Raw genomic sequence first — 16,580 nt, 5'->3', positions numbered from 1 at the left:
ACAACTGCCACTATCTCATACTGTGTGAGCTTGAGAATGTCCCTTCCCTCTGTGAGCTTCAGTTGGCATCAAAAACTAGAAATCAGATTAGATCAGTGCTTCTCAGACTACAAAGGAGAGGGGTACTGGATGTCCACAAGGTGTCTTCGATTTTTTTTTAAGTTTGGGTTCATGTTGATGATAATCTTTAAAAGATCTAATTAACAATATCCTCTGACATTTGAAAGGACCACCTTAGAATCCATTTTTGTTGGTCTTAAGTCTGCACTGGTATTTATGAGGCTGGCATTACACCAGAGCAATAATAGTTATTAAATGATTCATTCATGCAAAATAAGACCAAACGACCCAAAATAATGACTTTGGAGTAGTGTCAACAGAAGGGGAAAAAAATGCTGAGTCATAGTAATGTACCTGGAGCTTTATTTACCACGCCAATTTTCAACCATTCTACACCATGACAAGTCAGGATCACCACCTGAATATACCTGCCCGCCAGAGGATTTCACACTGGGGGCCCTTGCTCTCTCCCCATCATGTCCAAATTATTTGTCATTCGTCATGCTCCAGACCCATTTTTGTCATATAAGTCAAAGTGAACTTGGGAAACAAACAGCAAGTCCAAGTCCACGTGGCTTTCCCTGAACCCCCTGGATAGGAGAAGGACATCTTGCCTTGAACTCCCAGAGGTCTCGCCCTGAAGTTCTGATGGGTTTTTCTCACTTCATAGTCTATTTTGCCTTTATTTCCAGCTATGTTTAACTTCCCTAAAAAGAGGTGGAAACTGCTTCTTTGTCAACCTTGGCTAATGCAGGGTCTCGTGTCCATGGTGGGTGCTCAGTGAAGGCGGATTTACGGACTGGGCTTTGTTTCATCTGATCCATTTAGAAGATTAGCCATATGTTCAGAATGTCCAAGTCAGAAACTATCTTTGTTCCTTTATTGCATAAATGCTGTTACTCCAAAAATCATCAATCAGTAAACACAGCATTGCAATACAATGCTGAATTTCAATACACCATATTTAAAAGGACACATTTCTGTTACTCAGTTACAGATCTAATTAAAATGAAAGCATTAATCATTAAAAAAAAAACTGTACTAAACAGAATTCTGGGATAGAATTTAGCAACTTTCAAAGCTGATTTTCACACTCATAACTCATTGTAAGTTTTATATTTAAATTAAAGACAGCAAATTCAAATGCCTACACAGGCAGGCAGAAAGCATGAAGGGCAAAGTGCCTGGTATGGACCTGTGGGAGCTGGAGATAAAGATGGGGGTGGGGCAGATGCTCTGTTGCTCCAGTAAGTGCTACTGTGATGGAAGAAGACCAGCTCTTCCGATTATTCACAAAAATCTGGGAATCTGGATTCATACGTAAAGTCTCCCATTTAAAAAAATTTTTTCCCATTTTTAAATATTAGCAACAAATCAAAGAAAAAAATTTTAAGTACTACACAAACCAATTGATGGTCTCCATTTGTAATCCCAAATTTAAAACCCTTAGTTAAACACAAATAGAGAATTAAAAAGTTATTCTTTTTGTTGTTGTTGATTTAGACATTCCTTAGTATTCAATGTTCTTTTAAGCATGCACACAAAAAAATCACATGAAATTAATGTTTTGTTTTGTTTTTTTAAACACCAGTCAACTATTAGGATATGACGATAATGAGGGAAATTCACCTCACACAAAAAGGGAATAAAATTTCAATCAAATGATAGTCAAATGACTATCAATTCTCTGGCATTGACACAAAAGCCTTTAAGCTATCGAAAATTTTATGTAGTACAACAAAATCTCTTGAAATTTTTAGCAGAAGATAGGAATTTATTTTTATGACATATTAGCACTATAACTTCTGTATTTTATATGGACAGACCGATTTTCTCTACTTAAAAGTAAATACTTAAAGTTTTTAGAGTATGGCTAAACATTTAAAATTTGTAGCAGTTTTTTCTACCAATTTCTACTGACAATGAAATTAGCCAATAAGAGCCAAATAAATGCTCTGTCTGTAACTGATCTCTTACTTTTTAAAGATAATTTTTCAATTTCGATTTCAATTTTATATAACTAACTCTCTCATTAAGCAAGTCTCATGATTTCCAAGGCATGCTAGCTCAATTTCTTTTCTGGAAGCTTGTGATCTCCACACCAGGAATTGACATCACATTGTAACAAAAAAAAAAGAAAGTGAACTTTGAAAATAGCCATCTTAAAAAAAAAAAAAAAAAAAGAAAAAAGAAAATAGCCATCTTCCTGAAAAGGACTGGGATTCAGTTTCACCACAGTAATTGGCAAAAGCTGACTTACCATACTGGGAAACTTAGAAATAACCTCTATTCTGGAGAAATAAAGGCACAGCTGTTCCTTTTTGTTGTTGCTTATAACCTTTTTGAAATTCTGAAAAATGCAGTGATGACAAATGCAAAGGAAAGGAGAGAAAAGTTGGCTTTTTCTGGAGTAAGACACATCTGCTTAAACAGTCCACAGTGAGATGTGGAAATGTAATCTTCTGCTGATGGTCAAACAGACTTACGTAAACATATGTCAACGTCTGTGGAATTCAAACACTTTGCAGCTGCCTTTGGAAAAGCTCAAACGGAAAAAGAATATGACCACATATATTCCACATATACTAGGGGATCTTTCTCATTAACACCTATGCCTTTCTCAATTAAAAAGAAAAGATTTCAAAATTTTTAATAAAATGGGATGGATGAAAAATCAAGACTAACTTAAAAACCAACTTCTTTTTTAATTGTAACAGTATACAGCCACAAAAAGGAACTGAGCCTGATAAAAGGCAAGTAGACTGCTCTGGGCTTCTGAAAGAATTTTTTTAAAATCATATACAAAGATTATTTATCACTAGTATCCAATCTCTGCTGAGGTCAATGGAAGCAGAGGCTAATACCTCGTTTTCTCTCTCTTTCCGCCTTCTAATTTTGTGGATATTCTTTCCCCTCTTATTTTATTCTAATCTTCTGATTTTGTGGACATAAGTTTCTTCTCCTTTTTATCTAATCATAATATGGAAATTTCTGTTTTCTCCTGGTCTTTTAATCTTCTTGGCTAGTTTTGATTACGTGCAAACAATTAGTCAACTCATGCTGTTGAAGATACTTGCAAACCACTAGGTGCTCTAAAATGATGACATGAAAAAAGCTATTTAAATTAAAAAAAAAAATTCAAAGCAAAGAAGTTTAAGCTTCTAGTCTGAATTTAAAGTAAACAAAACAATCTCAAATACTACTCTTATTTAGAACTATTTATAATCCTTATATAAATTCAATGTATTATGTGAAATAAATTAGTTTAAATTTGTCACCTAGCCTCAAATAGTTGATCAACTTTGGTTTAATTGTACTGAAATTTTAAATTGTTATATTAATAAGTTTTACTCGGGTGGGGAAAATATCTTAACTGATTGTGTAGGAGGATAGGATCACAGATTTTTTTTTTAAAGAATTTTCTAAACTAAAATATACTCAGGAGAAAAAAACTTACCTAAATGTGTTTGATGGGTCTGAGTTCTCAAGAATAAAAGATATATTTAGCATTCATTTTATATAAAAGGAAAGCCAAGTTTACTTCTGACATTGTAGCTTTAATGTTTATATATCTCTGTATTTAAAACCTCATATAAATAATTCAGTCAGTTCAGGGTGAACTATAAAGTGTATATTGCATAATTATATGTAATGCAAATAAAAGTGCAATTTAAAAATAGAAACCCAATACAGGACATATGCTCCATTAAAAAAACTGAAAGTCCATTATTACATATGTGAACATTTATTTGGGTAAATGAGTACATGCAATAAAGAATTTTCCTGACGTTACATCATATGTATTTATATCAAGTGAAAATTCTTAACTTGTTAAATAAGTAATCATGCTAACAAGAAGCCCTAAGGGCAAGTATTTTCAAAAGACACTTTGTCACCTGAGCTTCATCTTTGATGTCTAGGGTATACAAAAAGGAAGACACACGTCTGTCCAAGTCTTTGGATGAATGAAGGATGTAAGTTTCAGGCTTAAAGGAAATGCACAAGGATCTAACTGGTCTTTGGGCTATAACCGACATTCTTCTGGTAGCTGGGGGGAGGTAACTACTCCCACAGCTGTAGGGTCTGTACATTCCTGAAAACCTGTCAAACACAAAGCAGAGAGACAGGGGAAATCTGTAATTACCACTGCCCCATCCTAAGCTGCCTTTCAGAATTCAATGTGAAGAAGCAGTTAGATGCAAATTATCGACAGAGAGAACAGGGACACACAGGGAAACAGGAGAGAGAGAGACAGAGAAACCCACACCCCCATCTTGCAGATGAAACACACCCACAAAAACTACCTGGTGGTTAAACAAGGGTGCATGAAATTAGCTAACACATTCACTTGGATCCTGTTTATAATGTTAAGGTCTATTTCTTTTTCTTTTTTAACGTCTTTATTGGAGTATAATTGCTTTACAATGGTGTGTTAGTTTCTGCTGTATAACAAAGTGAATCAGCTATACATATACATATATCCCCATATCTCCTCCCTCTTGAGTCTCCCTCCCATCCTCCCTATCCCACCCCTCTAGGTGGTTATAAAGCACCGAGCTGATCTTCCTGTGCTATGTGGCTGATTCCTACTAGCTATCTACTTTACATTTGGTAGTGTATGTATGTCAATGCCACTCTCTCACTTCGTCCCAGCTTACCCTTACCCTTCCTCCTCCCTGTGTCCTGAAGTCCATTCTCTACGTCTGTGTTAAGGTCTGTTATTTCACTATTTTCAGCAGAAGGATATCTGTTCAAAAAAACTGACTGCTCTGGAATCAGTGGCAGTGCACTGGCTTTTGCTTTTTGTGGGGATTTTTTGGTTTTCCAAATTTAATTTTTAGTATACTTAATTCAGTAAGTAACACCTGAGTGTGGTAGATAATTCAAAAGAAACAAGAAGTCTGGTTGCAGTAAGAAGCGAGTTCGCTTCCCTGCCCTTCACAGCCACCAGTTTCCTTCCCAGAGGCAACTCGCCTGGCCAGGGTCTCGGCAATCCTTTCACATGTTCTCTTTGCAACCGTAACCAAGTGTTCACATCCCCCTCCTTTTTTGTTTTTAATCACTGGTGTTGTGTTCTACACGTGGTCTGCAAACTGCTTTTCTCACTGCATCTCACTTGGGGACTGTTTCATATCAGCAACTCTAGAACTGGCCAGTGCTCTCCAATGGGTATATGGCAATATACGAATATTCCAATGAATGGTCCCCCAAAGCATACATCTCACCATGCTTCTACTGATGGCCACACTTCAAGAACTTTTCTTCTTGGGTTAGCAGACCAAACTTCAAAACTTTAAATTGTTCTGTTTAATTTTGTTTAATTTCTGTTTAATTCTGTTTTCTGCTTAAGTTCCCCAATATCAGTTATTCAGCAAAATTTGAAAGATCTTACTCATGGCTACTGAGCAACTGCGGTGCTCAGAGACACATCAAGGAGGATGTGACTGACACTCCTCGTTGTCTCTGGGTCTCCTTGAAGCCTAGCATTACTCATGTCATAGGCACTTTATTTCTGGATATGACACACTGATTGAATGGATGAGGGAATGTGGAAAGATGACCAAGTATCACAACCAGGGGTCCAGTATTGTGAAGCACAATCCTCAGCTGAGGAATCTGATTTCACAACTAAACTTCTTCGTCTTAAAAGCAGTGTACATCTAATCTGTCAGTCCATTGGAAAACTTATGGCAGCAGCAGGGGCTGCAGAAGAAACATCCTAAATCATGAAGTGTGCCCCAGACTTCATATTATTTCCAAAAGGAAGTACACATTTAGAACCAGAAATATGCAAATTCTATAACTGGGTAATATATCACTAAAGTATAGGTTTCTGCCTTCATATTACCCTGCAGAAACACTGAAGGAAATGTTTAATGAAAATGGTACACTATAGGAGCTAGATTTTTAGATTTATTTATGTATTATTTATAATAATTATTATTTATTTTTAACTCAATAATAGAGTCTTTTTTTTTTTCGGCCATGCCTCAAGGCATGTGGGATCTCATTTCCCCGACCAGGGATCGAACCCGCGCCCCCTGAAGTGGAAGTGTGAAGTCTTAACCACTGGGCCACCTGGGAAGTCCCAATAGAGTTTTGATGCTATGTTTTAAAAGTCACAATTTTGAAGATAATTCTCTAAAGAATCTGTGAATGCTACAACAAAGGGTAATTACCACCTTCAATGGAGAGAAAGGCATAATGAACTGATTTCTTTCTCACAATAAAAGTCTTCATTTAACAAACTTGAAAAAATAAAAAGACAGGTTCCAGCTTAATTGCAAACTCAAGAAAACTGGGTATATAGATAATGTTTTGGAGACTGGTTCAAGATGGCGGAGTAGGACATGTGCTCACTCTCTCTAGCGAGAGCACCAGAATCATAACTGCCTGCTCAACGATCAGACAGGAAGACACTGGAACTCACCAAAAAAGATACCCCACATCCAAAGACAAAGGAGAAGCCACAATAAGACGGTAGGAGGGGCGCAATCACAATAAAATCAAATCCCAAAACCACTGGGTGGGTGACTCACAAACTGGAGAACAATTGTACCACAGAAGTCCACCCACTGGAGTGAAGGTTCTGAGCCCCATGTTAGGCTTCCCAACATGTGGGTCCGGGAACAGGCGGAGGAATTACCAGAGAATCAGACTTTGAAGGCTAGCGGGATTTGATTGCAGGACTTCGACAGGTCTGGGGGACAAGAGAGTCCACTCTTGGAGGGCACACACAAAGTAGTGTGCACATGAGGACCCACAGGGAAGGAGCAGTGACCCCATAGGAGACTGAACCAGACCTACCTGCTAGTGTTGGAGGGTCTCCCGCAGAGGCGGGGGGCGGCCGTGGCTCACTACAGGGACAAGGACACTGGCAGCAGAGGTTCTGGGAAGTTCTCCTTGGCGTGAGCCCTCCCGGAGTCCACCATTTTCCCCACCAAACAGCCTATAGGCGGCAGTGCTGGGTCCCCTCAGGCCAAACAACCAACAAGGAGGGAACTCATCCCCATCCATCAGCAGACAAGCAGATTAAAGTTTTACTGAGCTCTGCCCACCGGAGAAACACCCAGCTCTACCCACCACCAGTCCCTCCCATCAGGAAATTTGCAAAGGCCTCTTAGATAGCCTCATCCACCAGAGGGCAGACAGCAGAAGCAAGAAGAACTACAATCCTGCAGGCTGTGGAACAAAAACCACATTCACAGAAAGATACACAAAATTAAAATGCAGAGGACTATGTACCAGATGTAGATGATGAACAAGATAAAACCCCAGAAAAGCAGCTAAATGAGGTGGAGCTAGGCAACCTTCTAGAAAAACAATTCAGAATAATGATAGTGAAGATGATCCAGGACCTCAGAAAAAGAATGGAGGCAAAGACAGAGAAGATGCAAGAAATGTTTAACAAAGACCTAGAAGAATTAAAGAACAAACACCTAGAAGAATTAAAGAACAAACAAACAGAGATGAAAAATACAATAACTGAAGTGAAAAATACACTAGAAGGAATCAATAGCAGAATAACTGAGGCATAAGAACGGATAAGTGACCTGGAGGACAGAAGGGTGGAAATCACTGCTGCAGAGCAGAATAAAGAAAAAAGAATGAAAAGAAATGAAGACAGCCTAAGAGACCTATGGGACAACATTAAATGCACCAACATTCACATTATTGGGGTCCCAGAAGGAGAAGAGAGAGAGAGAGGACCTGAGAAAATATTTGAAGAGATTATAGTCGAAAATTTCCCTAATATGGGAAAGGGAATAATCAAGTCCAGGAAGCGCAGAGAGTCCCATACAGGATAGATCCAAGGAGAAACACACCAAGACACATATTAATTAAACTCTCAAAAATTAAATACAAAGAAAAAATATTAAAAGTAGCAAGGGAAAAGCAACAAACAAGATACAACAGAATCCCCATAAGGTTAACAGCTGATCTTTCAGCAGAAACTCTGCAAGCCAGAAGGGAATAGCAGGACATATTTAAAGTGATGAAAGGGAAAAACCTACAACCAAGATTACTCTACCCAGCAAGGATCTCATTCAGATTTGATGGAGAAATTAAAACCTTTACAGATAAGCAAAAGCTAATAGAATTCAGCACCACCAAACCAGCTCTACAACAAATGCTAAAGGAACTTCTCTAAGTGGGAAACACAAGAGAAGAAAAGGACCTACACAAACAAACCCAAAACAATTAAGAAAATGGTCATAGGAACGAACATACATATCAATAAGTACCTTAAATGTAAATGGATTAAATGCTCCAACCAAAAGACAGAGACGGGCTGAATGGGTATGAAAACAAGACCCATATATATGCTGTCTACAAGAGACCCACTTCAGACCTAGGGACACATACAGACTGAAAGTGAGGGGATGGAAAAAGATATTCCATGCAAATGGAAATCAAAAGAAAGCTGGAGTAGCAATTCTCATATCAGACAAAGTAGACTTTAAAATAAAGACTACTACAAGAGACAAAGAAGACACTACATAATGATCAAGGGATCAATCCAAGAAGAAGATAAAACAATTTTAAATATATATGCACCCAACATAGGAGCACCTCAACACATAAGGCTAACAATAACAGCTATAAAAGAGGAAATCGACAGTAACACAATAATAGTGGGGGACTTTAACACCTCACTTACACCAATGGACAGATCATCCAGACAGAAAACTAATAAGGAAACACAAGCTTTAAATGACACAATAGACCAGATACATTTAATTGATATTTATAGGACATTCCATCCAAAAACAGCAGGTTACACTATCTTCACAAGTGTACATGGAACATTCTCCAGGATAGATCACATCTTGGGTCACAAATCAAGCCTCTGTAAATTTAAGAAAATTGAAATCATATTAAGCATCTTTTCCGACCACAATGCTATGAGATTAGAAATCAATTACAAGGGATTTCCCTGGTGGCACAGTGATTAAGAATCCACCTCCAATGCAGGGGACACAGGTTCAATCCCTGGTCCAGGAAGATCCCACATGCAGCGGAGCAACTAAGCTGAGCAACTACTGAGCCTGTGCTCTAGAGCCTGCGAGCCACAACTACTGAGCCCACGTGCCACAACTACTGAAGCCTGCGCACCTAGAGCCCGTACTTTGCAACAAGAGAAGCTACCGCAATGAGAAGCCTGCACACCACAGTGAAGAGTAGCCCCCACTCGCCGCAACTAGAGAAAGCCCACGCACAGCAACAAAGACCCAATGCAGCCTAAATAAATAAATAAATAAACTTTAAAAAAAATCAATTACAGGGAAAAAACCATAAAAAACATAAACACATGGAGGCTAAACAATATATTACTAAATAACGAAGAGATCACTGAAGAAATCAAAGAGGAAATCAAAAAATACCTAGAGACAAATGACAACAAAAACACAACCATCCAAAACCTATGGGATGCAGCAAAAGCAGTTCTAAGAGGGAAGTTTATAGCAATACAATCCTACCTCAAGAAACAAGAAAAGTCTCAAATAAACAACCTAACCTTACACCTAAAGGAACTAGAGAAAGAAGAACAAACAAAACCCAAAGTTAGCAGAAGGAAAGAAATGACACAGATGAGAGCAGAAATAAATGAAATAGAAACAAAGAAAACAACAGCAAAGATCAATAAGGCTAAAAGGTGGTTCTTTGAGAAGATAAACAAAATTGATAAACCTTTAGCCAGACTCATCAAGAAAAAGAGGGAGAGGACTCAAATCAATAAAATTAGAAATGAAAAAGGAGAAGTTACAATGGACACCACAGAAATACAAAGCATCCTAAGAGACTACTACAAGCAACTCTATGCCAATAAAATGGACAACCTGGAAGAAATGGACAAATTCTTAGAAAGGTATAACCTTCCAAGACTGAACCAGGAAGAAACAGAAACATGAACAGACCAATCACAAGTAATGAAGTTGAAACTGTGATTAAAAATCTTCCAACAGGGGGCTTCCCTGGTGGCGCAGTGGTTGAGAGTCTGCCTGCCAATGCAGGGGACACGGGTTCGAGCCCTGGTCTGGGAAGATCCCACATGCCGCGGAGCGACTGAGCCCGTGTGCCACAACTACTGAGCCTGCGCGTCTGGAGCCTGTGCTCCGCAACAAGAGAGGCCGTGATAGAGGCCCGCGCACCGCGATGAAGAGTGGCCCCCGCTTGCCACAACTAGAGAACGCCCTCGCACAGAAACGAAGACCCAACACAGCCAAAAATAAAGAAATAAATAAATAAATAAAAAAAAAAAAAAAAAAAATCTTCCAACAAACAAAAGTCCAGGACCAGATGGCTTCACAGGTGAATTCTATCAAACATTTAGAGAAGAGCTAACACCCATCCTTCTCAAACTCTTCCAAAAAATTGCAGAGGGAGGAACACTCCCAAACTCATTCTACAGGGCAACAATCACCCTAATACCAAAACCAGATGAAGATACTGCAAAAAAATAAAATTACAGATCAGTATCACTGATGAATATAGATGCAAAAATCCTCAACAGAATACTAGCAAACAGAATCCAGCAACACATTAAAAGGATCATACACCATGATCAAGTGGGATTTATCCCAGCAATGCAAGGATTCTTCAACATACCCAAATCAATCAATGTATACATCATATTAGCAAACTGAATAAAACCATATGATCATCTCAATAGATGCAGAAAAAGCTTTTGACAAAATTCAACACCCATTTATAATAAAAACTCTCCAGAAAGTGGGCATAGAGGGAACCTACCTCAACATAATAAAGGCCATATATGACAAACCCACAGCAAACATCATTCTCAACGATGAAAAACTGAAAGCATTTCTTCTAAGATCAGGAACAAGACAAGGATGTCCACTCTGCCACTATTATTCAACATAGTTCTGGAAGTCCTAGCTGTGGCCATCAGAGAAGAAAAAGAAATAAAAGGAATCCAAATTGGAAAAGAAGAAGTAAAACTGCACTGTTTGCAGATGACGTGATACTATACATAGAGAATCCTAAAGATACCACCAGAAAACTACTAGAGCTAATCAATGAATTTGGTAAAGTTGCAGGATACAAAATTAATGCACAGAAATCTCTTGCATTCCTATACACTAACAACAAAAGATCAGAAAGAGAAATTAAGGAAACAATCCCATTCACCATTGCAACAAAAATAATAAAATACATAGGAATAAACCTACCTAAGGAGGTAAAAGACCTGTACTCAGAAAACTATAAGACACTGATGAAAGAAATCAAAGATGACACAAACAGATGGAGAGATATACCATGTTCTTGGATTGGAAGAATCAATATTGTGAAAATGACTATTCTACCCAAAGAAATCTACAGATTCAATGCAATCTCTATCAAATTATCAATGGTTTTTTTTACAGAACTAGAGCAAAAAATCTGAAAATTTGTATGGAAACACAGAAGACCCAAATAGCCAAAGTAATCTTGAGGGAAAAAAAGGGAGCTGGAGGAATCAGACTCCCTGACTTCAGACTGTACTACAAAGCTACAGTAATCAAGACAATATGGTACTGGCACAAAAATAGAAACATAGATCAATGGAACAGGATAGAAAGCCCAGAGATAAACCCCACGCACCTATGGTCAACTAATTTATGACAGAGCAGGCAAGGATATACAATGGAGCAAAGACAGTCTCTTCAATAAGTGGTGCTGGGAAAATTGGACAGCTACATGTAAAAGAATGAAATTAGAACACTCCCTAATACCATACACAAAAATAAACTCAAATGGATTAAAGACCTAAATGTAAGACCGGACACTATAAAACTCTCAGAGGAAAACATAGGAAGAACACTCTTTGACATAAATCACAGCAGGATCTTTTTTGACCCACCTCCTAGAGTAATGGAAATAAAAACAAAAATAAACAAATGAGACCTAATTAAACTTAAAAGCTTTTGCACAGCAAAGGAAACTATAAGCAAGATGAAAAGACAGCCCTCAGAATGGGAGAAAATATTTGCAAACGAATAAATGGACAAAGGATTAATCTCCAAAATATATAAACACAACATGGAGCTCAATATTAAAAGAAAAAACAACCCAATCAAAAAATGGGCAGAAGACCTAAATAGACATTTCTCCAAAGAAGACACACAGATGGCCAAGAGGCACGTGAAAAGCTGCTTAACCTCACTAATTATTAGAGAAATGCAAATCAAAACTACAATGAGGTATCACCTCACACCAGTTAGAATGGGCATCATCAGAAAAGCTACAAACAACAAATGCTGGAGAGGGTGTGGAGAAAAGGGAACCCTCTTGCACTGTTGGTGGGAATGTAAACTGATACAGCCACTATGAAGAACATTATGGAGCTTCTTTAAAAAACTAAAAATAGAATTACCATATGACCCAGCAATCCCACTATTGGGCACATACCCAGAGAAAATCATAATTCAAAAAGAGTCATGTACCACAATGTTCATTGCAGCACTATTTACAATAGCCAGGTCATGGAAGAAACCTAAATGCCCATCAACAGACAAATGGATAAAGAAGATGTGGTACATATATATAGTGGGATATTACTCAGCCATAAAAAGGAATTAAATTGGGTCATTTGTAGAGACGTGGATGGACTGAGAGACTGTCATACAGAGTGAAGTAAGTCAGAAAAAGAAAAACAAATATCGTATATTAACACATATATGTGGAATCTAGAAAAATGGTACAGATGAACCAGTTTGCAAGGCAGAAATAGAGACACAGATGTAGAGAACAAACGTATGGACCTCAAGGGGGGAAAGCAGGGGTGGGGTGGTGGTGGTGGGATGAATTGGGAGATTGGGATTGACATGTATACACTAATATGTGTAAAATAGATAACTAATAAGAACCTGCTGTTTAAAAATAAATAAAATAAAATTCTTTTTTTAAAATTCCTAAAAAAAAATGAGAAAAATAAAACAAAAACAAACAAAAAGAAAACTGGGCATATAATTAGAAAGTTAACTCCATTCAACAGTATTCTCAAATTCCCCAATTCAGGGATTCTAACCATCTGCATAGCACAGGGAACTATACTCAGTATTTTGTAATAACCTAGAAGGGAAAAGAATCTGAAAACACACACATATATATATATATATATATATATATATATATATATATATAACTGAGTCACTCTGCTGTACACCTGAAACTAACATAATATTGTATATCAACGATACTTCAGTTAAAAAAAATTTTTCTTGCAAAAGATCCCTTCGGACGTACAAATCAACTAGAAATAGTTGCTTTGCCTTCCTGCATGCTGCCTGTTTCGAGAGAGCTATTTAAGAGGAAGGAGGCACTGTCCTGGGAGGTGAATGCTTTCTTCAGTCCCAGATTTATCAGGATGTCTTCAAAATGAAAAAAAACACGGGGCTGGCTTATCACGTAAACTAGAGCAGCTTGGTTACAGCACTAACTTCTGCTTATAGTGATGTTCTGGGCAAGCATTTTTGTTCTCTCTTTTCTGTTTTCTGTTTTTTGAATTTCATCGTTGTTGTTTCCAACTCATGCTCAACAGTTAAAACACAAGACATTTCTCATCAACCTAAAACACAATCAGCTGTTGTCCAAGATGCTACTTGCCTTATAAATATACAAATCACCAAGAGGGAGAGTGTAAAGTAGTTCTTGAGGGCGGCCCCATTTTTCTTCTGTCGCTGGTGCATTTCTCCACCACACTTGTTACAGCAACGACACAAACTAAAGACAAACCCCACCAGAGGCATCAGAATAATAAACAGCAATCCCAGGACAGCACAGGTAATAATCCCGATCTCATAGTAGATAATCTGCAAGTCAAACAAAAGAAACAGCACATACTGTAACATAAAATTACATGTAGAACATTCCACAGTGTACACATTTCATGCTTTTTAAGCTATTTGCCATCATGACTTAAATCTTGAGGGGTGTGTGTGTGTGTGTGTGTCCATTTTGAAGATCCTTCTTGAAACAAAGGAAGCAGAGATCTGAGTTATCAGAGTATGGGATCAAGCAGTTACTACCTTCTTTCGACTTCCAGGAAAATATCCAAATTCAGGGTCAAGTTGCAAATGGTGTCATTTCAACCCCAAAGGTATTTTGTTTGTTTTTAAACGGCATGACAAATTTTGGCAGAAGTCCTTGCATAATGAATAATCTATACCAAGGATGTTTTTCACCAGAAAGATAGAATCAATTAATGACAAATTCATAGTTAGTTATTAAAGAATCTGGAATATATCTAAATTTAGAAAAAAAGGCTCAGACTTTCCAAATCAGACATGTTACTCACAGGCCACTCAGTTTCCCCACCCATGTACTGGGAATAAAATACGTACCTTATAAGGTCCTTGTGAACATTGCAGATAATGTATGATTAGTGATAAGGTGCCATGGGAAGTACCTGGCGTGGAGCAGACACTTGCTATGTGCCCCTTTCAGGCTGGTGAGGCTGGGCTCAGCAGCCTAACTCTCAGATAGTTCCTAGGTTCCTAGGAACTAGCACAATAGCTAGACACAATCATGTGACCTAAACCTATTTTCATAATCACTGATGGCTTTATTCCAGGCTAAATAAAAATTAATGCAACAGGATGATAAAACTCGTTCTCATTCCAATTCATGTATGCAGTTACTCACATTTCCATAAAGCAAGACACTTTAAAAGAATGGCAGAGAATTACAGGTTGGCGGTTTGCAACCTGTAATGGTTTGTAATGGACCAGCTAGATAGCAATACATTCTGAAGCCAAGCTGAGCAAAGGAAAAGAAAACCCAAGCCTTGTTCCTAGAAGCAAATGTGATGTCTTAGGAGACAGCACTGAACTTGGAGTCAGAGGACCTGCTTTAAATCCCAGCAGGGGCGGCTTTTAATTCTCTAAACTAGGAAATGTTACATTAGCATTAATGTCATCAGCATATTGTGAGGGACAGATAATTAAGTGAGTTAATGTGTAAACAACTAGCAAAGTGCCCAGCACACAGCAAATGTTCAATCAGTATTAGCTAACTCGTGGGCAAATGCTTATGAGTATTAAGCTAGGTGCACATGGCACTTGAATATTATCTACTTCCATATTAAGGTTAAAATGCTAAAAACAAAAAAAGTGATTGCAATTTTGATGCAGGCTTCTTAAGCTAAGCTGGACACCACGGCCATGAAAAGTCGTTATTTGCTGGTGTGTAACCCGCCCTTGAAGACTCACATCATTGGCCAACTGAGAAACCAGCTCCAGACACTCCAAATTTTTACTTATTTTGCTATCTTTCTCAGCAAATATTCTAAATTGTTACTATTTTTAGAAATTGTTTCTGGGAATTTCCTGGTCGTCCAGTGGTTAGGACTCCACGCTTCCACTGCAGGGGGGCATGGGTTTGATCCCTGGTCGGGAAACTAAGATCTTGTAAGCTGCGTGGTGCAGCCAAAAAAAAAAAAAAATTGTAACACTGAACCCCAAACCCAGGAGAGAAGGTGTACTGAAATGTTTTTAATGCACTATCTTTAGCTCCAAATACAAATTTTATATTTTGTATATAAGCTTTCCAATGTCACTACTAAATATTAGGTTAAACAGTATCAGGAACAAGATTATGTCATTTCCAGAGTTCATGTCTACACTTAAAAGTCTGGCCAAGATCTGGCAAGAACCTAAATTATTTCCTGATATACCAAGATCTCTGGAGTGCTTTGTGGATTGTGTTGAAGAGAAGCTCAAGATTTAAATTTGCAGATGGGTTGCTATTCTTTCGTGGACTACAAAAGCTGAAAGAGAAGATGAAGATGATGGCAGAAACAAAAAGGAAACAATTTAAAAATCATCACAGTGGAGATGACAGTGAACAGAAAGTTCTGGCAAAAGCGTCACACCACTCGCAGGCTTTAGACAGAGCAACATGAAACAGCAAGTGAGGACTTTACCTTCAGAATCAAGACTACATTTTCTGGCTGAGGAAGTCAAAGCGGTTGCAGAGTTTGTGCAAGCAGAGGCAGCATGCATCAAGAAAACAGAAAACATTACTGGAGTGATTAACCACAACTGAGACCATTAATATCCCACACAGAGGAAATCAAGGGAGAGGAGGATGACACAAGACAGGAACATAAAAGGAGCATTTATTAGACAAACAGTGTTTGGGGTACAGTCAAGCTCTAGGGCTCACATTTGGATTTACATTGGATTTCTTGAAAGGTTCTTAATCAGTATGCTAATCAGTTATGGACAAGGGGAGCTAGAGGGAAAGTTACAAATGCTTAACACACTAACCACAACCACACGGTCTCCATGAAACAGAGAATCAGTGGCTGCCTAGAACCCCAGAGCCCAAGGCACCAACTTCCAAGTGCCCTTTCTAAAATGACAATCTTACGGTATCATTCCCTCGTTTAACAGCATTCCATGGATTCCCACCATGTCTAATTCAAACTCCTCCACGTGGTCCTATGTTATTTAATTCTGGCTTCATGCCCCAATTCTTCTTGACCACTCTAGTCCCCAGAAAGCATCATGGTC

The 16,580-nt window shown here is 38.1% G+C and overlaps 1 protein-coding gene across 8 annotated transcripts in view; it reads right to left on the bottom strand.

Moving 5' to 3' along the window:
- PROM1 (prominin 1) overlaps nucleotides 1-16,580 on the bottom strand; it is a 115,256-nt gene that overhangs the window by 46,795 nt on the left and 51,881 nt on the right. For all 8 annotated transcript variants that reach the window (XM_007167338.2, XM_007167335.2, XM_007167337.3 and 5 more), the window contains exon 4: nucleotides 13,672-13,877. In XM_007167338.2, coding sequence (XP_007167400.2) covers nucleotides 13,672-13,877 — 206 coding nt within the window. The remainder of the gene's footprint in view (nucleotides 1-13,671; nucleotides 13,878-16,580) is intronic.

The sequence above is a fragment of the Balaenoptera acutorostrata genome, chromosome 5 (genome assembly GCF_949987535.1).
Source record: "Balaenoptera acutorostrata chromosome 5, mBalAcu1.1, whole genome shotgun sequence".
Classification (NCBI taxonomy): domain Eukaryota; kingdom Metazoa; phylum Chordata; class Mammalia; order Artiodactyla; family Balaenopteridae; genus Balaenoptera; species Balaenoptera acutorostrata.
Note: the sequence above shows the minus strand (reverse complement) of the source record. Positions and strands in the feature narration are given on the sequence as shown.